Source organism: Cloeon dipterum, chromosome 1 (assembly GCF_949628265.1).
Source record: "Cloeon dipterum chromosome 1, ieCloDipt1.1, whole genome shotgun sequence".
In the NCBI taxonomy this organism is placed as follows: domain Eukaryota; kingdom Metazoa; phylum Arthropoda; class Insecta; order Ephemeroptera; family Baetidae; genus Cloeon; species Cloeon dipterum.
This window is the reverse complement of record NC_088786.1, coordinates 14,665,765-14,688,082: the sequence shown is the minus strand read 5'-3', so window position 1 is coordinate 14,688,082 and position 22,318 is coordinate 14,665,765. Positions and strand designations below refer to the sequence as shown.

General features: G+C 40.6%; 1 protein-coding gene across 10 annotated transcripts in view; it reads left to right on the top strand.

The window, feature by feature from the left end:
• Nucleotides 1–22,318, top strand: part of LOC135939542 (cell adhesion molecule Dscam1-like) — a 98,221-nt gene that overhangs the window by 75,432 nt on the left and 471 nt on the right. The window contains exons 1-30 of one of the 10 annotated variants that reach the window (XM_065484042.1): nt 2,883–3,224; nt 3,972–4,114; nt 5,782–5,950; nt 6,076–6,215; nt 6,682–6,799; nt 7,380–7,539; nt 7,943–8,240; nt 8,397–8,693; nt 8,823–9,095; nt 9,356–9,637; nt 9,947–10,066; nt 10,755–10,928; nt 11,841–12,125; nt 12,724–12,871; nt 13,709–13,893; nt 13,951–14,021; nt 15,186–15,423; nt 15,849–15,998; nt 16,389–16,547; nt 16,609–16,751; nt 17,134–17,290; nt 17,494–17,865; nt 18,390–18,578; nt 18,638–18,934; nt 19,057–19,204; nt 19,257–19,474; nt 20,315–20,638; nt 21,133–21,357; nt 21,725–21,815; nt 21,909–22,112. In XM_065484042.1, the coding sequence (XP_065340114.1) occupies nt 3,223–3,224; nt 3,972–4,114; nt 5,782–5,950; nt 6,076–6,215; nt 6,682–6,799; nt 7,380–7,539; nt 7,943–8,240; nt 8,397–8,693; nt 8,823–9,095; nt 9,356–9,637; nt 9,947–10,066; nt 10,755–10,928; nt 11,841–12,125; nt 12,724–12,871; nt 13,709–13,893; nt 13,951–14,021; nt 15,186–15,423; nt 15,849–15,998; nt 16,389–16,547; nt 16,609–16,751; nt 17,134–17,290; nt 17,494–17,865; nt 18,390–18,578; nt 18,638–18,934; nt 19,057–19,204; nt 19,257–19,474; nt 20,315–20,638; nt 21,133–21,357; nt 21,725–21,815; nt 21,909–22,112 (5,780 nt within the window). In that variant the 5' untranslated portion in view covers nt 2,883–3,222. Of the gene's footprint in view, nt 1–2,882; nt 3,225–3,971; nt 4,115–5,781; nt 5,951–6,075; nt 6,216–6,681; nt 6,800–7,379; nt 7,540–7,942; nt 8,241–8,396; nt 8,694–8,822; nt 9,096–9,355; nt 9,638–9,946; nt 10,067–10,754; nt 10,929–11,840; nt 12,126–12,723; nt 12,872–13,708; nt 13,894–13,950; nt 14,022–15,185; nt 15,424–15,848; nt 15,999–16,388; nt 16,548–16,608; nt 16,752–17,133; nt 17,291–17,493; nt 17,866–18,389; nt 18,579–18,637; nt 18,935–19,056; nt 19,205–19,256; nt 19,475–20,314; nt 20,639–21,132; nt 21,358–21,724; nt 21,836–21,894; nt 22,113–22,318 lie in introns of those variants that run through there. The other 9 variants (XM_065484017.1, XM_065484034.1, XM_065484018.1 and 6 more) reach the window with 9 other exon arrangements.

The following is a 22,318-nucleotide window of genomic DNA, read 5'->3' as shown; positions in this document are numbered from 1 at the left end:
TTTGATTGCTGTCCTTTTCTTCCAACAAGGATAATTAATTTAGATTGGTAGTTACTTGTAATGGCTTTTACCAACGAAACAAATATTTGAATGTTGCATAAATCGCTCAAAAATTGATACAAAATTGAAATTAAAACCTTTATCGAAGGATATTGGCAATTCTTTCCACGGCGCTTTAATAACATCCCCAATTCTCCTCCGCGTGAAAATAGAAAACTTTTCGACGGCGAATAACTCGCTGATCACCCATAACGGGAAAATTTCATTGGTGGGTGTTGCACTTCTGTTTTGTCAACTGGTTGAAAGGAAACACTAAGCTTTTACGATTGATTGGTATAATTCCCTTGCAAACTGAATGATTTTTGAAAATATTTTTACTACAAAATTAATTTTTGGATTAATATTGTTAATACTGTATGTATGTCATTTGTTCTAAATAAAAAAATGTTAACGTTGCCCTCTTACAACAATATCCTCTGTTTTACTCCACATAATCACAACAATCGTACAATTAAATTTCAAATTTTCCCTACATACTTTTCTACAAATATCACTTTACAAATTTTACTAACAGGTTTAAAATCCTACAAAAATATTTTATTTTCTATATCATTAATACTGTCATAAGAGCTGGCAAAATTTCTGTTAGCCACAAGCCAATTCAGTGAGCCGTACACCATCCAGAGTTATGCAGTCATTTAAGCGTGAAAAATCGCAAGCTAGTAGGACGCAACAAATTACGCTGTCACCCTTTTTGCGTGCTAGGTGCTTTTTGCAGAGCCGCTTTCTCCGCGAGTGGATTTATATTAAAATGTATTCCATTAAGCTCGTTTGCATCTCGTCCATAAATATGAAATATGGGGTGCGCGCTGAAAATGCGGTACTGATGAGCGCGCGAGAGAGCGAAAGAGCAGCCGAGTGCTTCTTTCTCGCGCCGCTGATGTGTTTTTAAAACTCTGCGTGTACATGCTTTTGACGAGAGAAAGAGTACATAAGTGAGCACATCGTCGTCAGTACATACGCGCGCAGGCGTTATTATGCAAATAGCTTTCATTAATTATCGAGTTTTTTCTCTGCTCCTTTTGGAAGAGTCGTGCATAGTGTAAGAGAGTGCACGGTGGCGGCGGCGAAATTAAAATATTTTTCGCCAGAGAGTAATTTGAAATGTAAATACCACTCGAGCACACCGCAGCTCCATTATCCGCGATTATTTATGAGAGAGACTCAGAGCGAGCACGACAGCGCCACGCAAAGATCAATTGGATTATGCAATTAGTGTATGTCATTGTGCGGAATAAGTGATAAATGCATTTTAGTGCCGCAGCTAATGGTATGATGGAACGTGCTTTCATGGCTATGTGTGTTCCGCGTGCTTTGATATTTTCACACAAAAGGCTACAAAGTGGAGAGTGAATACATTTTCAAGGCTAAATTTTATTTAACAATTCTTTTATATAATTACCGGTTGTGATAGCAATTGCACGCAAAGTTCAAGTATCTTTTAGATAATCAAACTCTGTGCGACTAAGGTTTTGTGAAAGTACACAACACTTTGTGATCTGTTGGAATTTAAAATAAGTAAATAAGATCAACAAGCCAGGAACAAGGATGCTGTTGCTGTGACATCACGAGCTTAAAGCAGCATATAGCTAGAACAGTAATAGCACTTTATATTTGAATCAAACGAGTGACTTAAGAAAATCAGTGCAGTTTTCTTGCTTCGAATATTAACTTCTTAATTCAAGTTTTTGATCATTTTTTGTAAGTTATCAACTAAATAGAAAAGATAAAACATGCGGATGTATTTAATTCTACCGATCATAATTTACACTATATTGAAATGAGCCGAGAAATTGGCACTGACGATCGACTGATCGCAGTCTGCCACCACCCACTCAAAATCTCACATGTCAAATTCACTGTCCAGGAACGAAAGAAGTAACTAAAAACATTTTCATTTGAATCTAAGAAATTGTCCCGGATTAAAAAAATATTTCATTCAATTTACATAATGAAACACAACACAAAACTGGTAAATTTTAATTTATGTTCCAACGCACCTCATTTTCAGTTTTAATAGTATAACATTGGAAATTTAAAATTCACATTTTCTGCCAGCATTTCATTACTGATGCTGAAAAACAATATTTATTTACCTTTAAAAATGATTTAACTGCAAAAATTGAAACCATCCACGATTTTTCAAGTTAGATAAATATAGTTGTTTAATGGTCAGTAATTCAAAACGAAACTATAACACTGGAATGATTTAATTATCAATCAGATCGATAAATTATAATAATTATGTTTATTGTGCACCGTAGGCGTGTCACTCGTCACTCTTTACACTATGATATCACAAAATCACTTATTCCACTTAATGGCTGCTGCTTCTCAGAAACTCATTTTCATAATATTGCACATGACCATGTGGTACTTTTCATATTGATGACGAAATGAATTTTTATCCTTCATATTCTAGATCGTTCAAGATCGATAAATGCCTTCAATAGTTTCCAATTGAAATTTTTATATTTAACCGATATGCAACCTGCAGATCCAAGATAACGAGCGGGTTGCCTACATCTGCTCGCATTTTCCCCCACCAAAGAATCCGCGAAGCTCGCACCGTGATGCCGCTGAAAATTGGACGCAATGACGTGCGCACCTCGGAGTAAAAGTTTTATAAAGGATGCCAATTTCCAGGCAGGCAGAGAGTATGATTTTGTGAAAGGTATAACTTTCAATCCCCGCGAACTGGCAAGGACATCATTATTTCCCTGCGAGTTATTTTTCTTGTTGGCCTGAGGCGGGCATATCGTCTCACGGCCGTGAAACTAGAGCTGCCGCCGCTCTTTCACGGTGAGGTGGAAGAGGCAAAGTTTTCCCGTCGCTGCGCGTGGCGAAACTTTTAACAGCCTCTTTACAAATCGGCCGACGGGAAAGCAGAATCAACAAACACACGCGCGCAGAGGTTGTAGTAGATTTTGACGCAATTACGCTGACGTCTCCTTCTACCCTTTTTGTGCGCGAAACTGTGCCCGCGGTGATAAAACGGCGCCTACAATATGAAATATTGTGCTGCAGGCTGCGCAATCGTAAAATGTGTTTGTCTCCGCGTGAGGTCGCTTTGTCATTTGTCAGCAGACAGGAAAAAATCCACTTTCATCCCACCTAATGGCCACCGGGCCTTACCCCCGTCTCTGCAGCGACTGTGTGTGAATGTTCGTGGCAGCCGTAATTCCATTTATCTCCCTGCTTGTTTTTAATTAAAAAAAAAAGAAATTGGTGCTCATGTTAGAACCCTTACTCAGGCAAACTATTTTCTCTCATAGGTCCATCCCTCTGCAATACACATACTTGGTCCTATTTTGTCTTGCACTTAAGTGGAAGTATCATATTCTCACATCTGAGAATTTCCAATTATTTCACTCTTGAAAGAGCAAAGAGTTGAGCAAAACTGTTGCCTCGTTTGCCAAGCCGAGATTAAAACTAATCGACTGCAATAACAATTTATTTATCCTTTCATTGCAAGCGAATCAAGTTAGGTTTCATCATGAGAAAGGGTCCCAGAAGAATGCGCTAAAATAATAATAATAAAATTTTAATTATTTCCGTCACATTGATCGTTCAGAGTTCTAATTAAAAATTGATTCACTTTATATGAAATTGAGAAAGAACTTTCCTAGGCTATGATTTTTAAGGCAAATCCCCTGTCTAATTATATACCATATATCATGTTGCAAACAATAATTGAAAAATCATTTTCCAAATTTAAAACTTATGATCAAATAAGATTTTCATTAGAGCTAAATAAAAAATATGACGTCTTACATTTCATTTGAAAATGTAGATACTGCAGAAGAAATATCTAAACCTGCAAAAATATTTTGGGCTTCTGATGTTAAATAATACTAGACACCACTGATGTACAACTTTTGCTAAAATAGCGTGTCATTGTTTTATTTCAGGGAGGTGCTAAGCAACGGCAGCCTCTATTTCCAACCCTTCCCTCCCGAGGAGTACATCCCTGAGGTGCACGCAGCTTCCTACAGGTGCAGAGCCACAAACTCGGTGGGCTCCATCGTCAGCCGTGAGTGCAGAGTCCGCGCAGGTCAGTCCACCAACTTTTTGCTGAGCGCAGCAAAAAATCTACGTGTAATTGAAAACTCGCCCACGCAAATGGAAAATTCCCGGTAGGGAAGATAAAAACCATCCAGGCTTAATTATCCGGCAACGCTCACGCACGCGATCTCATCCAATCTCGCCATAGTCGTTTCTGGACACCAAACAACAAATCGAGAAATTAAATCGATGGGTTGCTTTGCCAAAAATTCTCTCTGGCTGGTTTGAAAATGAGGCGCCTGGGGCGCAATATTTCGCTTCGGCTAATTAAAAGTTTGGTTAATGAGCTTTTACTGGCTTTGTTTGTGCCCGCGGCTGACGGGCGTCGTCAATACTTTTGTCTTTTGTTGTGCATATCTCGCCCCCATTCTCATGCAGCACACGGCTACACATCCCTTACAACACTCTGATTTCCGATGCTGCTGGCTGTGAAAACAAAGCCGCTCCACGCCGCATATGAACTCTGTGTGCGTTATTTAGCTTTGTTTTTGTCCTCTTTTATCTGTTTACGAATGTTCAGCACTGTGTATACTAAACTCCAGACGACGCTCGTTTTCTCGTTTTATGCCCAGTCGCAGAGGTCGTCTGGGTTTGTTTGCCTCTCTCACCAAAATACGTAAATTGATCGCTTCTCTACCCGCACTTAAATCATAATCGTGGCCACCCGAGTTTGTATGGATTTGAAAGCTAAACGTTTTGCGTTGCGCTCAGAGGATATTAACCGGTTAAAGTGAAAGCAAACAAATCATTGTAAAAAAATTAAATGAAAACGATTGAGGGAAAATATTCTTCATATTTTGTTAATCTTAACCAATAATTTAGCATCCAAAACTAAAGGTCAGAAATTTTAGTTTTTGTTTTTATATTCTCACATTTGTCATGCATTACTTTATTTTCGCTGTTTAATGAACTGCTTCAGCTTCATTTCAAATTCTATCCATTTCATAGCCTCTAAAACCCCAAATTTTGCAAGCTTCGAATAGTTTCTTTGGGACAGCGCATAAATTTTCATAAAAGCTATAAATCAAGCTACCACAGCGCATTTGCCGTCTCTACCGCACTTTTTCCTCACATATTTATTTCCATCTGTGGAATTCCAAAATTTCTCAATGCCGCCGTCGGCGCGCAGGAGACTAATGAAGGCATTAGGCGACAGGTGATTTATCACCTAAGTGCGGTCGCTCTTAATCATGTCGCCTCTTCGGCGAAACGCACGGGCTCTGAATTCTCTTGCCACACAAAACTGAAACACACGACAAAACTTACTTTGCCATACAATACCAAAAGCTTAGTAATAGATGAGTATAAAATCATTGTTTCAGACACTTCTTCATAACAACTTTTTTTAGTTTTACATGAAACTAACTATTATTTATAAACATTTATAGCTAACCACCAAAACAAAATTTCAACTACCCAATTAATTATTTTACAATTCAATGTTAGACTAAAATCACGAAACACGAGGCAGATATGGTTTAATTTGTTATGTATTCTGAATGGTCGGTCATTGAGTTTTTATTATAGTTTTAGGTATACAGACATCTCCATTATCACTATCGACGAGACATTTGATAAAATTTTCCCCCTGCTGAACCTGTCTGCCTCATCCACCATTTATTCATCCATTTATTTACTCGTCGACTTTTGCTGCAGACGTTTCTCAGACGTATCAGCTGCAAGTGCAGAACGTGTTCGTGGTGCGCGGCAACTCGGCGGTGCTGAAATGCTCCGTGCCAAACTTCATGAAAGGCCTTGTCGTTGTCAGCTCGTGGATGAAAGAAGATCCGGTGCTAGGGCGAACTTCCATTCACCCTGGAGGAAGGTCAGATTTCCATCCATCTTCTTGCGGCAGCAGAGGAAGTCGGTTTCGCCTTCCGCTCTCCCGAAAGAAGAAACTAAATCGCCGAGCGTGCGTAATATTTCTTTCTTCTCGTGTGTGTTTCGCAGGTTCACGATCACCGCCGGCGGTGCCCTGCAGATCAGGGACGTGCAAACCGAGGACGGATACACCCGATTCATGTGCCAAGCCATGCACAAACTCTCGGGCGAGCGGCGAGTCAGCATGCCCGGCCAGCTCATCGTCACAGGTCGATATTCCACTCAATTTCCTTGCGGATGTTTTCCTAATGAAAGCACGGAAACATATTTCTAGAAGGGATAAAATTATTGAAACTCATGGTATACAAATAAGAGATGACAAAACAACTCATCAAAAAGCTTTTTCATTTTGTTTACCATCAATTCATTCATTTTCCTTAGTAAAAATAATAAACAGTTCTTGTAGGCGAGAAGTCCTAAAAACTTTGCTCATCATTTTTTTACGGAATAATAGTCAATTTAATCAAACTAGTTGGCCATAAAGCCAATCAACTAAATGATTTTCGCTATTCCAGTAACAAAATATCCAACACGCACGTGGTGTCATTATAGTATAAATTATTTGCTTCATTCTGGATCCAAAACTACGGCGATAATTTGATATCTCCACAAATTTGATACTTTATGATTGACGGGCAAAGTGTGATAGAGCTTGATTGATATCGCGATTTCCAGAACCTGATGGGAACCAGGCGCCGCGGACGGAGCAGTCAGCCTCCAGCATTAACGTGCCTGTCAACACACCGGTCGATCTGATATGTTCAGCCCGTGGATTCCCGCCCCCGTCCTTTCGGTGAGTTCATACACATTTTCCTCGGTTGAAGTTCATTTTAAAAATTAGATTGAAATTTCAAATAGAAGGGTACAAATAAAAAGTATGTTTTCATTCTATCCGTGAGTTAAAATGACTAGAGAAAAGTCTGAATTTTTATCTTGCCACTTCTTTTTGTCTATGTTGATCGGCAGTTTTATTTTATATATTTTTTTATTTATCAACCCTTTTTATTGAAAGTACACGCCCATACTTTTTTCGTTTTAATTGTGCTTTGCAAATATCAATATTTTATTTAAAAAAAAAAAATGAAAACAAACATATTTAACAAAGCCGAAATATTCTCTATCCATACTTTACCATCACAGTATAGCAGTACGTGTTGTGCATTCTATACAAATTTTATTTCACGTGAATTTCCTACCACCAATCATTTAAACGGATAAAATAGACTCGTAATGGCGATGCAAATACCGGCTGCGATCAATGAATTTCGACCGTTTCCTTCCTTCCTTCCCACGTGCATACAAATGTGCTCTGAGTAACTTCTGCTTGTGTATCTAAAACACGTGTGTCTGGTGGTGTTATTTCGATGCAAAAGCTGGTACCGGGAGACGGGCCTGATGCAGCAGGAAATCAGCCTGGTGTCGCCTTTCATTAGACCCATGGGAAACGTGCTGCAGCTGCTGAGACCCCAAACAAGCGACTCCGGCCGCTACATTTGTGTCGCCAACAATCCGCTCGGGGAGGACAGGCGAGACGTAAGTTCCGACCGATAATTTGCAGCCAAACTGTCCCGCACACACATTTGATTATCCCCGGCCTCCAACTTTTAGCCAGATTGATTTCCGGCTTGCTTGCTTGCTCACTCGATTCATTCATTTCGCCGCGCTATCACGAACAGAAAGAAGAATGGCGATAAATTTAACCACTTTATTGGACTAGAGTGCGACCGGACTTGATTCTTGTCACAAGAATCTATATGCCGTCTAGTTTTATGCTGTTTTACTCGACTAGAAATATTATAAAAAAGCTAATTTTCATTATTGTAACTGTATATGATCAACTGAAAGCTTTTTTTAAATAAAAATAAATAAATAAAAACGAAACCTCGGATTAATAAAAAAAAAATGTTTTTAGTGTCATTGCAATATTTTCTATCAGATGACGCTGACTGTGACGGCACCATTGTCGGCCTACATTCGGCCGCAGCAGCAAACTGTGGATGCGGGATCGTTGGCCATGATGAACTGCACAATCGGTGGAGATGCGGCTGGGCCTCTGGAGGTGGCCTGGTTCAAAGATGGCCGACCTCTTAACATGGGTGGCCGTCATGCCTACACAGAAAGTGGCAAGGTGCTTACCATCCACGGGGTGGCTCGATCCGACAGGGGCATGTACCAGTGCCTTGTCCGCGGCACCGAGGACAACGCTCAGGGTAGCTCAGAGCTAACGCTAGGAGGTATGACTGTTTGCAGTTTAGAGAATTTCTTAACATCTATTTTAAATCCATCAATGTTTAAAAATACTGAAACTGCTTTATAATGATTCATTTTTCGAGAGTTACAAGAGGTTTTTAAAAAGATATCAATAAGGATTCCCTAAATAATGTTATCAGCTGTCGCACCTGAGCTGCTCGGCACGTTTATCGCTCAAACAATCCAGCCAGGGCCTAGTGTGTCCCTGAGATGTGCAGCGTCAGGGTCGCCGCACCCGCACATCACCTGGCTACTGGATGGGGCCGAACTGGGTGGCAGCAACGGCCTTGTGCTCAATTCCTTCTTGGCCTCGGGCGGCGACGTCGTCAGCCACCTAAACATCACCTCCGCCAGGGTGCACCACGGAGGGCTCTATTCGTGCGTAGCTTCCAACTCAGCAGGGTCTACCTCGCACTCTGCTCCACTCAATGTTTATGGTAGGAGATTTGAATTTATTAATGGAATTTCAAGTCAAACAGAATCGGATCTTGTGTTTTAGCAAATGATTTTTTTTATGGTAAAAAAACGATAGTAAAATATTCTCAAGTTGATAACTTTTATTTCAGGTCCTCCATCAGCTCGACCGCCGCGAAATTTGACCGTGGTCGCGGGAACGGACGTCTTCCTCCGCTGCCCCGTGGCAGGATTTCCGATTTCGAGCGTCACCTGGCGTCAGGGTGACCTGTCCTTGCCAGCCAATCCTCGCCAGCGGGTCTTTCCTAATGGAACTTTGCTCATCAAAAACGTCGAAGGCAGTGTGGACAGTGGACAATACTCTTGCGTAGTCTCAAATACACAAGGACAGTCTGCACAATCTAGCCTTGGGCTAGATATAATGAGTGAGTTTTTGCAGATTTTTACACTCAATATTCGATATTTATATGATTTATATTATTCCGCTTTTCCCATACTTCAATTAAAAAAATATCATGCTTAGAAAATATCTTTAGTGTAAACACAAGTTAAGACACATATAGTTTTTATCTTAAGTCAAACTATTAAATATAAAAATCCACCCTCAGAAAATAGCAATTTTATCTGATTCTTCCACGGTAAGAAATTATTTTTGATCAGAAGGGCCTATTTTTATGTGACTCAGAACCACCTGAAATCGCGCCGTTCCAATTCCCGGCCACCCTTCGCGAGGGCATGCGTGCCCAGGTGTCATGTAGCATCATCTCAGGTGACTTCCCCATTTCGATTTCGTGGCGGAAAGATGGCACGCCACTCGCGCCGGAACCTGACGTCGCCGAGCAACAACACCAGTTTGTAAGCAACCTTTTGTTTATGAACCTGGCTGCAAGACACTCTGGTCAATACACCTGCATCGCCAGCAATGCAGCGGCCACTGCTAATTTCACCGCCAGACTTGTAGTCAGAGGTGAGTTTTTAAATACGTCTATTTATTGAGTCATATTTTGTTCTAATAACCAACTTTTAATCACGTTCTAAAATTGAAAAGCAGTTTATTTGTTTAAAATTTTAATATCAACTCTCTGAAAAAATTTCAACCCTTTTTTACACTAATACGTTCGAAAATACAAACCAAAACTGTTGTAGTGTATGTACACGTTGTCAAAAGTTTGTCACCTAATCAAACAGAGAGAGCACGCGGTTTACGAGCTGTGATGCGGTTTTTCCTTGTACAATTCGTTGTTAATTAGCGAGTTACTGTCGTGTTTTGCTTCAGTTGCTCCGATGTGGGAGTTGGAGCCGAAGGATACGTCCGTCCTTTACCAACACTCGGTTGTTCTCCACTGCCAAGCGAGTGGCTTTCCTCACCCGACATCCACATGGCTGCGGTCCAGAGGTACGAAATTTGCCCACTCGGAAACCAAGTTGAACACACTGACCAGTGGAGCAAGATTAATTTAATTTTGTAAACTTGAAGCCAGAGAGATACATTACCGGTGCGAGGTCTGCTCGTTGATTTAGTTGACCTCCGTTTAGTATCCAAAAGCATCATTGGAAAAGTTATTAGTTCCAATTTAGTGGAGGTTGTAAGGAGAAAAGAAATTAATTCAAATTAGTGAACAGTCTTAACTGACCTCTGATTGGCGAAAGGTCCGATTATTGTTGCTAAACGTATAATAGACGTGACAACAACTGACGTGACAAGAAATTAAAAACCAGCTTAGCTGCTGTTCCAATATGAGGCTCGTTAATTGCAGACGGTGAGGCCACTCCCTAACTTCTTTTTTTCGCTGCAATTGTCTCGTTTTCCGGGCTTTGTTTTTGCACTTGGCAGGACACTCACGTCCTAATTTCATTTCTGGTGAGTCCTGAGACAGATTGCTGCAAATTGAATATCACGTTGTTAGGAAAAAGGTTGCGCTCGCCGTATACGCAAGGAAAAGGGTGCACACGCGCCGGGCTGGGTGATTTTTTACTCAGCATCCACCCGCGCCCGCCCGGTCTTGCTCTCTTTGGCTTTCATGTGAGTCACGTAGAGGCCAAAACAATAAAGCTAAGACCGCGCGCGCCTGCTTTTGCTACAGGTTCGGCGTCAGACGAGTTTGTCCCTCTGCAGCCTGGGCCCCGTCAATTCATCGCCAACAATGGCTCCATTGTGATCCACGCGGCCGACTCATCTCATCAGGGCCACTACATGTGCCAGGCAAACAATGGCATCGGGCCTGGACTGAGCAAATCAATTTTCCTCCGCGTCAGTGGTGAGTCTATCTACACTATTTGGGGCAAATGAAGTTCCAATTTTTTGTCTCTTTACCAAAAATTTTGTTTGGTGCATTCTACGCCAAACCACATTTTTCACACAACAGATCTGACGAGCTTAAAACAAGTTAGTTCTTGTCAAATCTCCAAACAACAAGCTTCAAATCAATAAAAGTTTTAAACTCTCTAGGTATAACTTTAAGAACTGTCTTTACAAATCAATAAACTTTTTCAGGATTTTTCGATTCCTTATGACTCTTTCTAGAGAGTTTTCATTTTTTGAAAGATTTTGTGAAAAATGTTAGTGAGGAAAAAATTCATTGTAGCCCATAATATTCCAGATTTATGGATTGGCAATTTGAAGATATCTACTTGTATTATTTCTTAATTTAACATTTTCAAGCACAAATATTTTATTATTTTATATTAGATTTGAAGCCACCCTAATCCCGACCCCACTTCTTATTTTAGGTCCTGAACGTATCCAAGCTGGCACAGCTCTTTAAGAAAAGTTGACTTATTTTTCATAGATTTCATACATCATTGCCGGAAATTTTGATCTCTAGATCGCTTTTTGTTATGTTCGGTCAGTTTTTGACCAACGTTTCTCTTTATTCTAACAATGAATCTCCATTAAAAATAAAAAAATAAAACAAAAAAATTAATCAGTTACATGTTAGTTACCTGGCTGACTGATTATTAAATAAAATTAAAGAAAACGAGCTTCAAAAGTTAAATCATATTTTTATACTGAACCCGATTTTTCAAATTTATTTTAAATTGCATCTAAGTTTAATGTTTAAGCAGCCAGAAAATAGATTACTTGATTTTTACAATATTTAAAAAAATGCGCTGTTAATTTCTGCGTGAGTCATGACAAAAAACATTATCATATCATAACTAATTTCCAGTTCCAGCACACTTCAGCCAGAAAGTGGTGAACCAGAGCGTGGTGGCGGGCGAGACGACGGTGCTAGTGTGTCCGGCGGTGGGGGACGCACCCCTGCGCGTCACGTGGGTGCTGGGTCCACGGTCGCTGTCCATGGGGCAGGTGCGCGAGGTTTCCACCTCCGGAGGCGGCGTGGCAGCAGAGCTGCATCTTACTGGTCTCTCGCGCCGCGACACCGGCGCCTACCGCTGCGTCGCCAGCAACGAGTTCGGCCAGGATGAACTCACCCTCTACTTAAACGTCAAGGGTAGGAAATTGCATGTGTCACTCGGCCGCAGAGGAAATTAAATGAGAGAGAGCTCAGATCTGATACGCGTTAAAGCTGGTTTGTTTTGCGCCGCATGTTTCGCGAGTTAATCATATTCGTGGCATGCTCTGCAGTCTCTCAACTTTGCTAATCCGGATTTAATGTTGCCGCCTGTCGCGGTGCTTGAGTGATTTATTCCTCGGTGCAAAACGTGTAACTTTTCGCACTTGTCTCGACCAACCTTCCAACATTTAAACGAATTAGGTAATTGTGACTAATGATGTAACCATGTCTAGCTACAAAGTTGATATTGCTGATTTGTTTTGGAAAAGAGTTTTAAAAACAGAAGTTAAATTTAATAAAAAAAAAATGTCATGCATTGTATTCTGCCTTCGCATCTAACAATTTTCTAGTCAAGGAATTTTCCCCAAGGAGGAAAAAACAGATAAAACATATTTAGTATGTTTTTCGCTTTAAACGAATGAACAAAAGTAACGTTCAGAAAGACAGAACGCAAGAATTAGATCTCACTAAGTATTGGGAGACTAAACGAAATTATTTTGAGCGAGTGTTTTATTACTTGTTGATCAATTTTCAGAGCCACCAGAATCGCCAAACGGAATAGTTTTGCAAGAAGCTCTGAGCAGGTCGATTACTATCGGATGGTCTGCTCCATATTCAGGACACGCAGCAATTTCGCATTATGTAGTTCAGTATAGAGAGCAGCAGACAACCCTTCCAGCAAGGTAATAATTATTGCTTCTTTGTAAGTGAAGGCTAGGATGTCAATGATTCACATGCACAAATTTGCACAAACTAGCTTATTCAACTAACATGTTAATATATGAATAAATAAAATCCCTACTTTAAACCGTCGGTGAAAATGTTTATTGTTCCTTCCATTATGTTTTGGATTAAAGATTGGCTATGTCGCAATTTAAATCTTCAATTTAAAGGCTGATTTTGAAAAACTTGAACGAATCTTTGCTTGATAGGTTGTCATCGTAGTAAATTAGTTCAGTTACAAAACCAACTAGTTGGCAATTGACAGACATATCCAGTGATCCTAAAGAAGGTTTATTGTTCCCTGTATGAACTATAAAGTTTAATTTATTATTATTAGGCAATTTTAAAAGAATGTGTGATTTACTGAACACCAATTTTAGGTATTTAGTGTCTTGTTCAAGACAAAAAAGATATTGCCACACAGTTCTCTGGGGCCAGTTTGGTTGTTGACTTCGTCTTTAGTACCCATCATTAATAATAACAACATTAAATTCTTGAATGAAAATTCTTGGAAAAGCATACTTTGTCAACAGGAAAATACAGCAAATCTACAGCAGTGTCCACGTCTAGTATGAGAAATTTTGTCGAACCTGTAATATATTTTTGGGTTCTCAAATGACAATTTAAAGAGCAAAAAGGGTGCACTCATTGGCAAAACCTTATTCAACTGGTAGCACCAAACCAGTAATTATAATCTCGATAAATTCATTTTTTAATAATGGAAATGAGTTTAGCATGCAATTAAATTTGTGCTGTCACACCGTGCTGCTTTAATTAATTTGCATTTTGGCGTGCAGCAGTGGCATTCCGATGTCGCCGGAGAGCGTGTGGCAAAATGCGACGGTGGGCAGTGAGGCACGCAGCGCGCGGATCTCTGGCCTGCGGCCGGCCACGGCCTACTTGCTGCGCGTGATGGCCGTCAACGAGGTGGGCCTCGGCGCGCCCAGCCACCCGGCCCTGCTAGCGCTCACCACGCAAGAGGGTGAGTATTCAACCAACCCTTGTGCGAAAAGAGCACACTTAAGTAATTTATCTTCAGCGCCGAGCGGACCACCTGTCGACGTGTCGGCCGAGTCGAGCTCGCCCGACAGCTTACAAGTCAGATGGAAGGTGAGCCAATTCGCTTGAATCCTCCCTCCCAGCCCTCACCCCCACCCACCCCCTCAGGCATGCTTTCGTCTGCCTCGTGATCCGTGCTTGCGTGCGGCAAATCGAAAGCATCAATCCGCGGGCCTCTTATAAAAGGAGAGCGAAATGAGGCGGAAACGTCTGAAGACGACATTCAATTGGCCTCTATTTTGCCGAGCCAGTGCAGCAAATTCTAAAACAACTTTTTTTCTCCCTTGTGACATGGGTGGAATCATTGGGGATGTGCAATAGACAACTGTTTTTCCAGTCTCTTGGGTGTATATATATATATATTTAGTGGAGATCGATTAGCTGTAGCAGAGAGTCTTATGAGATAATAGAGTTACAGTCTTTTACGCAATAGCGAAATACACGTATTCTTGAATGAATGTCAAACCGGAATAAAATTATGTGTCTTCTTAAACCAGAAAATAAGGGCAATTGCCATTAAATGGAAAACCTATAAAGCAAAATATGAGATATTGTCATGACCAATGTAAAAAAATCAAACTTTTCTGGAAATTTAAAAATGGCATATTTATTGAATTTAGTCCTGCCAAAGATAGATAGTCAATGATTTTTCGCAAATTGCTCACGTAAGTGGTAGTGGGGAGAACAATCAAATAAGGCCTTCCTCATTATTGGTAAAATGAATTCATTATTTTCATTTGCGAAAATACGTCTTCATTTCGAGTGGTTCTCTCACACTCACAATAGGAAAAAAACAAATGATTATATATAAACAATTAGTTTCATTGCTCTTCAGAAATTTTGTTTTATCGCGGTCACCAGAATCTCACTTTTTTAGACCTAATCACAGTTGAAATTTTTGAATGAAGTACCGAGTTAAATTACGCGATTAATTGAGTTCAGTTATTTTGTGAAATTGTCGATTTTTTAGTAATTCTTTGTTAGGACAGTAAGTCTGCAGTTAATTTGAGCAAGAGTTTTCGGTCCACTTCAAAGGCAGACATTTGACCCAATTCAAAGCAAACAATGCAGTGACAACGCTCGTGCTCTCGTCCGAGTGTCCCTCTCATTCTAGTCGCACGTGCACGCACAATATAAACAAGGGTGGGTCAATTAGCCGTGAGAGGTGCTTGTCGTTGCGAGCTGCATACACAGGAAAACTTGATATTTTGACAGCCGCCCGCATCCAGCTACTCGAACGGCGAAATTCTGGGCTATCAAGTGGCTTATAAAGAGGTGTCGGCGCTGGGTGAGTCGCCGGCGCAGCTGAGGAGGGTGCGCGGCCGCAACCGTCTCGAGATCAACCTTGCCGACCTCAAGCAGTTCACCAGGTATCAGATTACCGTCAGGGCTTTCAACCAAGTTGGACACGGGCCCTCGTCGGCGCCGCTCATTGTCACCACAAAGCAGGGTGGTGAGTACCCTCGTCACCCCCATCCTATTTGGAACTCACTCCTCCAAAAACAAAATGCTTAAAAAGACGGTTTGAAATCAACCAACTGACGCAATTTCATTGGTTTTTAAGCTAATTACGTCCAACACGCATTTATTACAATTTTTTTCAAATTGCTTGTTTTTTATTTAAAATGTGCTCAATGTGACAATAAAAAATAATTGACTACGATATACTTTAGAATAAAGGGAAATTCCACAATACTTAATAAACTATTGCAATATTAATTATTTATCGAAGATGACTTGAATCATATTTAATATTGTATTGCTTGAACCTGACGCAATAAAGCAATATCTTAGTTTCGTTATTATATGGACCTTCACATCTTGAAACTGAATACGCATAATTATTTAACAATAAAATCGCAAAATTTATGTGCACAGTTCCCGATGCGGCGCCAACAAACTTTCGCTGCAAGATGCAGTCATCGCAAAGCATTTGGACGCGATGGGATCCTCCCCCAGTTGAAATGCGTAATGGCATCGTCGAAGGTTACAAAGTGTTTTACCAGCTCGTGTCGTCAGCAAATAATGGTACGTGTGCAAATATATAGTTGAATGGTTTTGCACACAATGCAACTTTTATCCATATTTTGCTCTAAATCAGAAATGCTGATGTGAATTCACTATTTACAAAATAGCAACAACTGTTTACATACTGTTAGACACAAACAGTTATTTGCATTAATCACTAATAAAATTAATTACTGATTCATTTAAATTTTTATTAAAGCAAAATAATTTTCATGCTAACGCCAAATTTTCACAACGTTCCCTCGGATATCAATTTTACTCGTTGTATGGGCCACTCAAATATCAATGATCATGTTTAACTTAAAAAAACCTAATTCTACAGTGTCGTATATCGCACTAGGAGTATTATACCACTCGATTACAATGATTGTTTCCTTTCCCTTGGATCAGACGTGAGTTCAGAAGTGGAGGTGAAGAAAACGACGAATCTGGAGACGAGCATCCATGGGCTGGCGTTCTACGGCAACTACAGCTTGCGCGTGGCCGCACACACTGCGCTCGGTGACGGTGTGCGCTCGCCGCCTATTTTTTGCACCACCGATGAGGATGGTTTGTTGTCGTAAACGGATCCGACTGGGTAAAAAAGTACAGCCGCATTTTTGTCCGTCAGTGCCTGGCCCGCCTGAACAAATAAAAGCTGTTTCCATGACCTCGGAGAGCATTCTGGTTACTTGGGCGAGACCAGCTCGCCCGAATGGAATCATCACACGCTACCACGTCTACATAAACGCTATCCAGCAAAGTGGGCCAAAGGTAAACTGTGAACAAAAATTAGTAAATAAATAATTAATTATATTTGGATAAAATTAACTTTGCTACGCTTTCCAGTGCATATACCTAATGTTCATGAGTTGATAAATTAAAATTGATAATAATTAACTTGATATCAAAAACCTAGTAAAACGATTCAGAACATACCAGATTGATTCTGTGCTTACAATTAATCTTAGCCCATGCCACACAATTAGCTTACGGTCTTATAAAGTTAGTTAGACAACCTGCTTGACTCCTACGCGCATCAGGTTGCATGATAGCTTTCCAAGTGTGTTTCTCTTGCTTGTGTGCCATCGAAATCGGTGAAGTGCTTCGCCCACGGCTATAATCATCATAGAACATCGAATTGACTGAATTCTAGGAAGTAATCAAAGAGGTAGTTTTCGGCGACCGCGACCCGACATTTGAAGCCAGACGCTTGAAGGAATTCAGCACCTACGAATTCTGGGTTACGGCTTCAACGAGGGTGGGCGAAGGACAACCGAGTGCTAAAGTCACGCAATCACCTGTTCTCAGAGGTTGGTACTTGATAACCTAAAACCTTACAAGGAAAGACGTTGATTAAATGTCAAATAAGCTCTTTCACCAATGAAGCTTGTGAAATGATACACTGTTAAATTGTATCATTAACAGTTTTTATTTGTACAGTAAACCAATCAATAAGCCATTTCTGTGATTGGATTTATTTCATATTTGATTTTATTATACTTTTTAATTCCAGTCCCAGCTCGCGTAGCAGGTTTCACCAAAAAATTGGTGGTCAACCTGGGCCAGTCTCTGAGCATGAGTTGCATCACCGTGGGACTTCCTGCTCCCGAAAAGGTTTGGAAGTTCCAGTCACGCACAGTCAGCCAATCGGACAGCAACATCCAAATTCTACCAGACAACAGTCTTTCTTTGGCATCCGTTAGCATTTCTGACCAAGGCAACTACACTTGTCACGTGGAAAACGTATACGGCAAGGATGAGGTTCATTATGAGGTGATAGTTCGCGTGGTGCCCGCCATTCCAACAATGAACGTTTTGGCCGCTGCCGCCAACAGCCTCACTGTTCAGTGGAGACTAACCGATGACGGAGGAAGTCCAATAACAGGTGCGAATATTAAATTAATAATAATTTAAAATCTCTTCCTAACTTAATTCTTGTTTATTCTTGATTAGGTCAAATACTATAAAATTTATTAAATAAAAATTTCAAAATAAAAATAAAAATTTCTAATCAAGGTAGGGCAAACAGTACCAGAGAAAAAATGCTGAACGGCGAGACCACATATTTCTAGCGACGTGAGAATGTGTTTTTTAATGTATATAATTTTAATGTTAACTTGAATAAATACAGTGGCTCAGTGCAGGGAGAAATTACTTATGCAATCGATCATTTTTGCAATTTATTTGCTAGTTTTATTAACAAATTTATTCCATTTAATGTATAAATTGATTGACTTTAGCAAGAATAAACAAGCTTATATATAAAGAACGCAATGGTTAAAAAATATGTGATTTTAATCAATTTTGCTGTATTAATGGCTAAATAATTTTTTAAATTGCCCACCTTTGCTGTATTTTTTATTTATATTGCCAAATAACACTACTCATCAATAATCGGTTACTCGACAGGGTTTGTGATCCACTACAAGAAAGATAATGCCGTTGAGTGGCAGCACCAGATGATCGACGCAGACAGACGAAACTTCGTGCTAGGCAAGTTGTCCTGCGGCACCCCATACAACCTTCACGTCTCGGCTATCAACAAGGTTGGCAAGGGCAAACACAGCCAGACGGTTTCCGTCTCTACCAAAGGCTCAGGTAACACCCATATACTACATCTTGCTTTGAATATTTATTTACCTCAACTTAAATTTCAGCTCCAAGAGCGCCAAGTCAGGAGGAGTTCCTCGAGGCCAACTCAACCTGCGTCACACTGTTCTTGGACTCGTGGACCAGCGGAGGCTGTGCCATCAACTACTTCACGGTGGAGCTGCGAGAAGCTCGTCAAGGTGTGCCATGGACCCTGATCTCCAGTAAGATCTCACCAGACCAAGGTGAGGTCACACTTAGAGACCTTCATCCGTCCAGGTGGTACTATGTTCGAGTCGGAGCGCAGAGTGATGCAGGTGGAGTGCAGCATGAATACATCTTCGCCACCAGAAACTCGATGGAAGGTATTGAATCCGTTCCTGAATAAATTGGAAAATCGATAACTATTATGGTCATTTATTTCGTGCCTCTATATCCACGCAAGATTAAAAAAATCATCTTTTAATATCAATAATTTCTTTTACAGAAATCGTGATGCCTGACCTGGAGCCGCAAAAACCTGGCTCGCAGCATTCCGTGTCTTTCACGGACCCGACCGTGATCGTGCCTATAATTTCCGGGCTTATTTGCACCGCCGCCGTGGCCGTGTGTGTCTGCATCATCGTGCGGCGAAGGTTTGAATAGAACTCCTCAGAAAATAACCTAATTATATCGTTTCCTCTCCAGGCAATACGAGGGCTACCAGCAGAGTTCAAGCAGCAGCACAAGTGTGACGACAGCCGAGCAGAATAGATATCTGGGCAAGACTTTGCTAATGGAGATGGAAAACAAGCGCAACTCGGACCAGCAGCAGCACCACCGGGGCCAGCTGTACTCGCCGAGTCCAGCACGTAAGGCCGCCGATTCTTCCCTGAGCTGTCACAAAGGCAGCGATACCACTTCCGGTATGCCCCCTCACTTTCTTGCACGCGCTTATAGCTCAATGACATTAAAATTCTCAAATGCACGGTCTGCTCGCTCTTTTAAACGTTTTATAATCATTTTTGTATTTCGCGATGGGCAATGTGCAGTGCCTAAATTTGCGGTGCATCAACTTATTTGGTTTGTTTTTGAAACTGTACTATTTTCATGGACTTACGAAATTCTCTTCAAAGTAACATTTAGAAAAATACGCTAATATTTTAAAGCTATTTTTCAATTGAATATTTTTTCCATATAAATACACACAATTTTCTATTCAGGTCTGAAATAACCTCTGCATACATGTTCTTAGACGTTTATTCATACACACGGAGAGAAGCTTTTGTATTTTTATAGAGCTATTTCATGTGTCGTGTGTTTTAACTTTTTTGCGATTAATAAATAAATATATTCATCCTGCTTATTTAAGCACTGAACTTTTTCAATGCAACTGCGATATTTGTTTTACCAATGGCTCTACTCCACGTGATTTTATTCAATCAGTGTTTAAATAAAAGTTTTAAGACAGTAATTTTAGCCTCATTAAAGTCTAAAAATTTATAGGAAACTTTTTCGACCCCTTACGCTACACATACGCAATCTATAACCTGGAACAAAAAATCCAAATATAGCTGCAAATACCAGCCGTTTTAACTTAGAATTTTGGAGAAATATGTTTCATTTTGTAGCATATCCATGAAATCCTTGTTGTTAGCAGCTTACTTCCTCTCACAAAAAATCTCCTGCATGCTCATTTGAATTTGTCCATTCCCATAGATCCGAATGCAGAATTTTCGACAGCGTGTTTTTATTTAATTTTTCAGCTCAAGACTACGAAATCTGTCCGTACGCAACGTTTAGCCTGAACACGGCGGCAGCGCAGAATAACGGCCACCAGACCATGGATTACTGCATGCAGTTCCAGACGTTCAGCCAACAGGAGTGCTATGCCGGCCAGCCGAGTGGCTCGTCAGCAGCCGCTGCGGTGGCCAGCGGTGGCTACAAGCAGCAGGCAGCGGCTGGCAGCAAGGAGTACTACTCGCGCGTGCGGCGCAAGTCCAACGGCCGCATCGTGAGCAACGTGCCCGGCGAGCCAGCCTGCTTACCAAAACGTACATCCAATAGCCCTCCAGATGGTCTCAGTTTAGGTACACTCACTGTGCCTAAATCTTGATGAGAACCCTCAACTAACTCCCTGAAAACCACCCAGTTTAATTTTTGTCTTTATACTGGAAAAGTAAATTAACTTCTCTAACAAGGAAGAAGAGTAATTTACCATAATATAAAAGAAATATTTTTTGAAATGTTTTCGAGAACATTTAAAATACTCTTGCAAGCAAGTTTTTATCTGTTAATCAAGTACAAGAAACAAATATTTGTCAGATTTTTTGTTTTGAGTTACATTTTTATTATATGAAAAATGCTATCAAAAAAAGGTATCAGCGAAAATAAAATAATTTGAGTGTCCTCCGACTGGAATGCACCACCGTGCCTTAAATTATTTTTAACTTTACTAGATTTAAAGTTTTTAGTTGGTAAATAATCCTACTATCCAGTAATAAAGTAATCAAATCCAACGCAATCCCGCTGCTTTTTTCCCAATATATCCGAGACTAAGTAAGGGTTGTTTGTGTTTTGACAGAAATCTCTTGCATATCGAGTCAGCAGACGCTACCACTTAGCAGCACAACTGGCGTGTCCAGCTCAAATGGGGGCCGCAGTCGCCAGAGCAGACACTCGCCGCCGCCCCTTGGACGGCCGAGAAGCTGCGCTATGGCAGACAGCGCGGACTCAGACAGCAGTGCCAGCAGAGTTAACGCTAACTTCAGCTCCAGATCCACATATCATTTGCACGGACAAAAACAAGGTAATGATTGAGGTAGAAGGCAAGGTTTTGGAAATTTGTTGATTGTTTTAATGATTCCTTGGAGGCAAATTAAAATATTATTGTGTCTTCAAAATTATTTTATCTTGCCGCTAATTTCTTACAAATGTTTACCAAATATATTTTTTAAATTTCCTAAAAGACACGGCTGTATCAATTATTCATCTTACCAGGCAGCATGTTTTTTATGAAATAATTTATGTATAAAACTAATTTGCAAACAAATTTGAATAAAATAAAAAAATGTCCTTATCAATATGCATAAATGCATATAATATTCAATGAAATGATAAGTAAAATTATTTATTGTGATTTTTTGCTCAATTTAACTTGTTTAATATTTTTGCAGACAAAATGTACGAGCGGGATTCAAGCACTGAGTCGGCTGAAGCGTCGCCCGAAGTGACGCACAGGTCTCGCAGATGTGAAGGGCCAACCAGGTAGTTCAAGTAGGTGGCAGGTAGTTCGGCCCCTTGCACCCCCTCTGGCTGCCCCGAGGACGAGTTTGCACTGACGCAGCCCTGTGCTTTCAGGCGGCCCAGCGGAGGACCAGTGGGCCTCGGCCAGGACCCCCTCCAGCCGCCCTCGGGCTTTTCAGACTCCCACGAGCTGTCCGAGGCCGAGTGCGACCGGGTGGAGCGCGCCAGGCCCAGCAGGCTGGAAAACCCCCAACTGCCAGGACTACCCCTTTTCAGGCACGAACAACTCGAGCAGGAACTCGTTTCTTTAGTTAAAAGGTGCGATTTTCACTTTCAATATCTAGAAAAAGATCATGACTCGTAATTTTTTTACAAGATTAACATTTTTAGATGATTTTTATCCTGAGTTCAATCTTCAATAAATTTCCAACTTTTGATCGTTCATTAAATTAAAATTAGAGAAAGAAATATGAAAACAAAAATTTTCAAAGTTGATTATTTCAGAAGTAATTTGTGTTAATGAT